At 34.7% G+C, this 8865-nt stretch overlaps 1 protein-coding gene across 6 annotated transcripts; it reads left to right on the top strand.

Annotated features, from left to right (window-relative positions):
• The first annotated feature begins 1957 nt into the window (after positions 1-1957).
• Positions 1958-8298, top strand: LOC140863057 (BTB/POZ domain-containing protein At2g30600). Of its 6 annotated transcripts, none has more exons than XM_073266187.1 (13): positions 1958-2098; positions 3323-4174; positions 4864-5121; positions 5277-5507; positions 5912-6073; positions 6413-6625; positions 6703-6750; positions 6831-6889; positions 7195-7327; positions 7404-7478; positions 7546-7626; positions 7696-7764; positions 7845-8298. In XM_073266187.1, exons 1-13 carry the CDS (start codon positions 2087-2089, stop codon positions 8061-8063), a joined length of 2412 nt encoding a protein of 803 aa, XP_073122288.1. In that variant the 5' UTR covers positions 1958-2086; the 3' UTR covers positions 8064-8298. The 6 variants fall into 6 exon arrangements, 5 of the variants coding, with proteins under 5 accessions (XP_073122288.1, XP_073122284.1, XP_073122285.1 ...); XM_073266183.1 differs by having other exon boundaries at positions 4792-5121; XM_073266184.1 differs by having other exon boundaries at positions 2031-2166; positions 4792-5121.
• Positions 8299-8865: the final 567 nt, after the last annotated feature.

The raw sequence follows: 8865 nt of genomic DNA, 5'->3' as shown, positions 1-8865 counted from the left end.
TTAATCAATAATAAATTAAATCAGAGTAAAATATGGAACTTTAAATAAACCAATACCAGAAAATTATAACCTAGTGGTCAACCCTACAATCCTGTCTTGGTCACCACCTAACCTCCCAATCCTCAGGAGAACTACCTGCAACTGCCCCATCGAATGTGTTGTCCAGAAAACAGAAAAAATAACTAGACGTGAGCATAAGACGCTCAGTACGATGAGTATACAGTATTATATGTGCATGTATGCAAGTGAACTGGGTACCAAGATACTCAGGCCAAGAAACAAGCTCGTAGACCGATCCCAATGTATATAGCACGCTGCGCCGTCGCATCAGGAGGTAGCTCCTATACCCAGTGGATAATGATGATCTGATACTAGTACAAGTGTCCAACCATAACGGTACCTGACACAATATTTATGTATCCAACCATCCACAACTTGTAGGGTGACCATCCTACTACAGGATATCTCAAAAGATACTGGATCAATATGCTTATATAAGTATGCAACATGCAATCATGACATGCTATACGGATCAAATCATATAAGACATGCAAACACATAATGCATGATAACAGAAAAATTAAAAGTCTAACAAACACACGGACAAAAATAAACTAGAAAAATAGGAATATGAAGCATGTTCACCAACCCCTGAATTGAGTTTGTTCGTACTCTTCGACCTCTTCTTCGCTCTTATCTGAGAGGGTGAGTGGATGAGCGATATGGTCGTCATTCACTAAGCTGGAGAAAATTATCCTCCCAGTTTTTAAAATCAATTTAGCAGAAATCTTAAATGCAGCATTCAGAACAGTAATAATTTTCAAGAATATTCAGGCATCAAGATCATGCACTGATCGAATTATGAATTTAATGGCTAACTAATATCAATTCACTATATTTTAATCCTTTTTTAAAAAATAAATCACTAAAACCCACTAGTGTATTTTAGTAGTTGTTCGTGAAAATCCTACACATTAAACTATGTGTGATTATATATATATATGTGTGTGTGTGTGTGTGTGTGTGTGTGTACGTACTAGGAATTATCACGTTCGATGCACGTGGGTGACTGATAATAGAAAATATAATCACGAGATTTAGATATATAATGCCGAAAATAGTTTCAATAACATCATGTTTATGAGTATTTATAAATCTAAATAGAACAAAATATAATAGATAAAAATATATCCTAACTATAAATCATATATGTTCACTTATTTTAAGATCTTCTCACAAGAATTTTTGTGAATTCATATTTATTATAAAAATTATCTTTATTAAAGATAATTATAATGATTATCTCATACATTAAATAAACAAGTGCATCAATTAATGGAGTTATTAACTAAAACCATTAAATAAATGGCATGTTTGTAAATTCACGATAGTTAAATTCATAAAAAGTATTAATTAAAGACATCAATTAATGAAGTTATTAACTAAAATAATTAAATAAACAAAGTTCCTCGATTAATGAAGTTATTAACTAAAATCATTAAATAAATAAGGACATGTTTGTAAATTCACAATTCAACTTGCATATCTATTATAAAATTATCCTTTATTAAAGTTGAGTGATCGGTATGTTGCTATAATCAACTCCTCTTCATTTTACCCTTTAATATATATTCAATTAACAAAATGTCATTTTATTTTTTCAATTGATAATTATTTATTTATGAAAATGCCACGTTTACAAAATTAATTTTATTTATTTACAAAAAACATTTTCAAAATTATTCTTTTTTTGTTTTTATTTTTATTTTAAAAAAAACGTATTCCTTAAGCACGCAACATATGTTTTCGATTACTAGTTTATATAAAATAAAAATAAAAATAAAATAAATAAATATAATATATAATATAAATATAAATATAATATAATATAAAATAGATAAAATGACTCGTATATACAATGACGTGTTAACACTTAACGAGCCCATATTGTCATGTCATAAACACAGGGAAGGAGAAAAAGGAAAAAGAAAAATAAAAAGAAAAAGAAGATTAAGATTGACCTCAATCTTGTACAAATGGGAAATCTCTCGTCTCATAAATAGGGGATGAAGTCTTGTGGATAGATATGAATTCCGAGGTGTTTTGAGCTTCAAAATCTTAGAATTTTGTCTTTTTCCCTGTGCCCACTACGGTATATTGTCTTTGGTAAAGCATGCGAGCTCCCTTTTGTTTCTTGTGATTGATTTTATTCACGTACTGGAAGATATTAATTGGTGGATGGATAAGAATGTGGTGTAGGATGGTTTGATATTGATATTGATATTAATATGTGGTCGTGAGAATTTTTCCTGTCAGTTATATTGTTTCTAGCAATTTCTAAGCTGATCTCTACTTTTGACAATATGTTTCTTTTCAAATATCTTCAATTCCAATTCGTTGAAAGTGAAAGTGTAGTATGAGTGTTGGTTTGTTTGATATTTATCCGTAGCGATCAAAATCCTTTACCTTTTAATTGCTATATATATAAGTTACTTCTCCACGAGATTTTGTTTTAGTTTCTATCCAATACTAATTGAAAAGGTAAATGTTAAGTCCAATTTCCCTTGGCCTTTTGAGTTATGGCTGCCGCTTATCTTCCCTCTGAACTTTCCTTGTAAACTGTTGTTTGTTTGACCTTTAGGCCGATTTTAAAAAGAAAAAAAGATTCATCCGGTGGCAGCGTACTTGTTATTTTTTTTGATCTTATATCATGTTACTTTTTTTTATAATTTTCAAAAGCTCGATAAATATGTCTTCGTGAGTATGAACTGGGATTCTCGGGATTTTGCAAGTTGCAAGCTTTTCTACTTTGATATTGTTCATTTCTTCAGAGTCTGGTGTTTTGATTACTTTCGTTTTTTTTTTGTTTGTTTTTTTGTTTTTAGGTGGATTTCTTGTTCTTCTCATTAATGACTTCCCGTACGGATAATTTGAGGATAGGATAAGAATTCAGTGTATGATAGTAGCAAGCTGTATGAATTGATATTTTAAGACACTTGTGGGCCTTTAGTTCCTTTTTATCTGGTAGATCCTTAACTTGGATTGTGGCTGCCTCACAAACGTTAAGTAGATCAGAATGTTCTTTTCTCCCTATCCCTGTGCCTTGCCTCCCACCTAAATCACCAGTGAAATTTTAGTATCGGTTTCTGATATCTTTGGCGATTGTTGGAAACTCCTTTCTTTTCCATTATTAGTCATTGCATAGTTATGGTCATGTTTCCCTGATTCTTGAACTTGATTATATCTTTTTCTATTTGTGGAACAAGTCATATATTAAAACCCATAATATTGATGCCTTATTTCAAATGCGGTTGATTTTCAGTTTACGTGTCGGAAAAGAAGATTTCTTTTTTTCTTTTCTCAAGGAGGACATATAATGGAGAAGAAGCAAAAGAAGTTCCTAACTGTGGCACCATTTGAGTGTGCTTGGCATGATGATTTAAGGTTTAGGGAAGCCGGGAGAGGATGTGTAGCTTTTGATGCCTTTGCACACAATGATGTTACTATTGTCTTCCGAGAAAACGCGGGCAGTCAGCACTACCATTACAAAAGGGATAACAGTCCACATTATACTGTAATAATTGGTAGTCACAGAAATAAGAGGTTAAACATTGAGGTCAATGGGAAAACAGTCGTGGATGTTGTTGGGGTTGATCTTTGCTGTTCTTCTACATTCCAGAGCTACTGGATCAGCATATATGATGGGCTGATTAGCATTGGCAAAGGGAGGTACCCTTTCCAGAATCTCGTTTTTCAGTGGCTCGACTCAAACCCAAATCGAAGTGTTCAGTATGTAGGACTTAGCAGTTGGGACAGGCATGTTGGGTATCGGAATTTTAACGTTTTGCCATTGATGCAAAACCATATATCCTTATGGAAACATGTGGATTGCTGTGAATACGATGGCATGGATGATACTGATGAAGAGTTGCAAGATGATTTTGGAGGATATGAAAATTGGGGTCTTCAAACTTTTCTTGAAAACTGGGAGCTGTCGGATCTGATCATTATTGTTGGGGCAGATGAGAGAGCCGTCCCAGCGCATAAGGTTATATTGGCTGCCTCAGGGAACTTCGGTTCGAATTTGTCAGGGGAAAGTTGCATTCACCTCCCAGATTTTAGCTATCCCATTCTTCATGCACTTCTTGAATATATTTACACCGGCCACACCTGTGTAAGATGAGATCTACATGATAATGTTCATTGATTATGACTTGTGTAAAATTTACAATCGATTTGATTTTGAAGTAATATTTTTCTCCGAGTTTGAAAAAGTAATATATTTTCTCAGCTGTAGTAAAGAAGGGAACGCTGACAACTCTGAGTTGTGATGAAAACTTTGTCCACCGCATTATCCACAATTGGATTTTGTCACGGTTATTGTGCTTTTATGTCACTGCAGAGAAGAACCATTAAATTTATCATCTACAAGCGAATGCATGCATTTTCCTCCTTTACGTGATTATTTAATATTTTATTCTTAAAACCATTTCTCTGTTGAAGTTAAATAGTATATGGAGAACTTCAACTGTTGGCCTCATGAAATTTTAATCCACGAAGTCCTTATTAATATGTTTTTAACCTCTATTTGTCCATTGAATTCGTGAGTTTTCATGGAGTCTGTGTACTAGGCGGTAGTGAAAAAGATTAAATTTCTTTAAGCCAAATTGTACAAAAAAAAAAGGAATTTTTTCCTTTTGACAGTTTTTATTCATTAATACATTTTCGGAACTTGTTTCAGAAAGTTGCTCTCTGTTGTCTGATAGCTTATATACTTATTTTGTTATATAGATTCAGGAGTCGCATCTCAATTCTCTTAAATCTCTGAGCTTACAGTTTGAAGTGGTTATGTTGGCAAGGCAGTGCGAAGAAATGATGGAACGTTTCAAACTCAACAAGAAACTTTTTGACTCCGGCAGAAGCATAGAGATATCATACCCCAGCTCTCGATGGAATTGTGGCACCGTTTTTCTGAACAAATTGCCAATTGATGTTAAGAGGCTTAATCATTTTAGATTGTCTGGTGAATACACTGATGTGGATATCCACATTGAAGGCCATGACAAAGTTGCACGGTCACATAGAATAATCCTCGGTTTGTGGAGTGTCCCTTTTACGAAGGTATGGGACTTTGAAATACACTTTTCCCTAATGCAATGCATACTAAATGGGTTTCATGAAGAAACATTTCAAAGCCTGCAGTTTGATCCCATGTTTTAATTATGTTATGTCTCTGATAAGAGAGCATGATTGGTATGGATGAATCGAACATGCAGATGTTTACAAATGGAATGACCGAAAGTGTTTCGTCGGAAGTTCATTTGAAAGATGTGTACTTCGAAGCATTCAAAATCATGTTTGAGTTCATGTATACTGGAGTTGTTTACATGGAGGACAGCATGGACATCGACACATTGCTCCTGCAGCTTCTATTGTTGGCAGATCAGTTTGGTGTTTCTCTTCTTCACCAGGAGTGCTGCAAGAGACTTTTAGAACACCTGTCTGAGGTAGAATCCTAGTTGTCATCTTGTATCGTTCTCTCTTGTATTAACGTTGTCATTTGTCGTTTAGAAATCATTATTTGGGACTAATAGAATTAACAGAACAAGGACGGTGCAGTATCTGTCATTTGTCGTTTAGAAATCGATTATTTGGGACTAATAGAATTAAAAGAACAAGGAACTGGTGCAGTATCAGGTTATGAGCACCAACAGAGAATTTATGACAAGAAATGATTAAAATATTGATACTTCTCATCTATGCATTATATGCAGGCATGGAGTACTCATATTGGCTGAAGGTCATACAACAAGTTTTTCTATTATGCCAAGTTTAATGGACGAGGAAGAAGACAATTTGGAACAGTATTCAGGTTTTCTTTTGGGGGTCTAACTTCTGTACTTTGTTGCAGGACTCAGTGTGCCAAATTTTACAAGTAATCTCATCCATTCCTTCATGCAAACTTATCAAGGAGACTTGCGAGCGGAAATTCTCAATGAATTTTGATTATTGCACCACTGCTAGCATCGATTTTGTTATGTTGGACAAAGCAACATTTGGCAGTATTCTTCAGGTGAGGTGGTTGTTTTTTTCAAGTTTTTGTTTTTCTGGATCAGAAGTTAATTATTCTATCCATTATTTTGCGTCTGTTTAAATGTGGTTTCGTTACATTTCCTAGATCCAGTAAAAACCAGCATACTGTCAGTGTATAAAATCTGTCACTCCTAATTTGTCAAAAGATAATACTCAATTTTGTCTTGCCAATTTTTTTTTTTTTTATCCTATATCTTCAAGAGTTGTCAGAATATGATGGGTTAAGGCTGGTTTTGGGCCAAAGCCACCTTAGTCCTAAGCATGCATAGATGTGTACATGTTGAATTCAGTCCATCTTATGCAAAACTTGTCTTCACAGCATCCAGATTTGACGGTAACTTCTGAAGAACGAGTTCTGAACGCAATATTACTTTGGTTTGTGAAAGCAGAAGAGTTGTTTGGATGGGACAGAGTAGATGAAATTATGTTGAATTCCACACCAGAACTTATTTTGGGTGATAGGCTCGAATCAGTGGAAGACTTTTTAAGCTATGTGCGGTTCCCTTTGTTGTCTTTTTCGGTCCTTAAAAAGGTATATCCTAAATCAGCTGGTTCTAAACTGGTCCAACTGAATGTCGAGATAATGTTGAAATGTTAATGATATTGCAGTTGGAGAAAAGTAACCTTTGTAGGTGCTTACCTACTGTCAACAACTTGGTATGTCAAAAGTAATCTTTTTCCCAGAAATTCCTTTTGCTATATATGGAATTTTCCTTTTTTAACCTCTATTTCAACAGGTGAAAGAAGCCTCTTCTTTTCTGGAAATTGGAGCTTCTGGCAATGAAAAAGACCTCAAGCAAGTATTTAAACTCTGCTACGTGATGCTTAATAAGACCTGCTCATGTGCATGCAATATCATACAACAAAATTTTGAATTCTGAACGTTTTATCCCAAGGAAATAATATATTTTGAGCGTGATGGATTTCTTCATGTCCATATCATAACTTGAGGATATTCTTATAATGTTTTGAATACCAAAACTGGGGACACCTATTTCCTGGGCACTCCATCGCCTGCTTTCCCTCCTTGTTTTTAATTACTCTTCAATGACACTGTAAATTCAGGTGTAATTTTCTGTACTGATGCTGTTGAATTTGCAGTGTTAGATTCCAGCATAGGAGATCAAGTTTCAAGGAACTCCAATACATATGCAATGGAGATGGTAATGGGGTGTTGTACTATGCAGGTACTTCATACGGGGAACATCAGTGGGTAAATCCTGTTCTATCGAAGGTAAACCTTAAAACTGTCGTTTTCTCTCCACTATATGCAAAGATGGAATAAATGGCCTAAGATACGCGTGTTTCAGAAAGTAAGTATTATGGCAAGCAGTCCTCTTTCCAGATTCACCGATCCAAAAGTTTTAGTCTCCAGGACTTACCAGGTATGAAGTTTATGTCACTAGCCAGATGACTTTACATCAGTAAAACTTTTAACGGGAAGAATAACAGGGAACATCTTTTGCTGGGCCTCGGATGGAGGGTGGGAGAAATACTTCATGGTGGACGATCGATGTTGGCCATAGTCACCAGGTGAGTTCGGTTACCATTGACTTTCACCTTACAAAAAGAATTTAACTAACGAATAATTATGGAATGCAGCTTATATGCAACTATTACACAGTGAGACAGGATGGGTCAAGAGCTTTCATTAGGAATTGGAGTTTCCAGGTATGTATCTCTATGCTTGATTCTTCTGGTTATGTGGAATGACATCATTGTATTATGATGGCTCATGATCTGCCATGCAGGGTTCTACGGATGGAAACAATTGGACGAACTTGAGAGTCCATGAGAACGATGTAACCATATGCAAGCCTGGCCAGTTTGCATCATGGCCTATAGTTGGTTCAAACGCCCTTCTTCCTTTCAGATTCTTTCGTCTCGTTCTTACTGATACCACAACAGACACTACAAACCCTTGGAACTTTTGCATATGCTTCTTGGAGCTTTACGGTTACTTTCGGTGAAATTCTTTTGGTATTTGTTGCCGCTTTTTTGCTTCTCAAAATAAATGGAGGAAAGTTTTTGCTTAGTGTGTAAAGCAGAACACTTTTTGTTTTGAAATTGTTGCAGTAGTTGTCCTGATTCATTTGGTTTTCTTTTTTAAATAAAAAAAAGTTTGCGTAAGTAAAATGTGTAAGACGTTGGTAGAATGTGTAAGACGTTGGTAGAGTTCAACTTATTTTAAGCCTATTACCCTAACGGTTGATCTAAAGGTTCAATGGTTGTCATTGACATTAATTATACACGTGTTGAGATATGTATCACTAGATTCATTATTTGGACTACCTGTGGGGTTAGGATGTCATTAACCATCACTATATCCTATCCAAGTAATTGCACGATTGGATCATGCATGCAGACTTGCCTTCTCGGAAATTCCCATGAATTTTTCCGTACGTTAATTTGTGAGTTGCCGGACCGAAATTTGGGTCTTTTCATTATAAAAATTTGACCCTCCCGGTGCCCTTGCACCTTAAAGAAGTATTTGAGATAGCTTTTTATGAAGCATTTTTCAGTTTTTCTTTAACAAAATATTGAATTTGTTTGATGTTAAAGAAAATTTGAATAGTATTTTCTAGAAACTCTCTCAAATACTACATAAGTCGACATGAGATTTAGACTTTTATTTTTGAAGGGCGAAACTATATTTTCCAAAATTATCGATCATTTAAAAACTTCAAAATATGTATAGGTTTTATTTGGAGAAGTATTTTAAAAATGTTTTCTGATATTTTATGAGTGAAAAAATCATAAAGCATGTGTTTG

This window comes from Henckelia pumila, chromosome 4, assembly GCF_033568475.1.
Source record: "Henckelia pumila isolate YLH828 chromosome 4, ASM3356847v2, whole genome shotgun sequence".
Lineage (NCBI taxonomy): Eukaryota > Viridiplantae > Streptophyta > Magnoliopsida > Lamiales > Gesneriaceae > Henckelia > Henckelia pumila.
The sequence above is the reverse complement of the archived record's forward strand: the minus strand, read 5'-3'. Positions and strand labels throughout refer to the sequence as shown.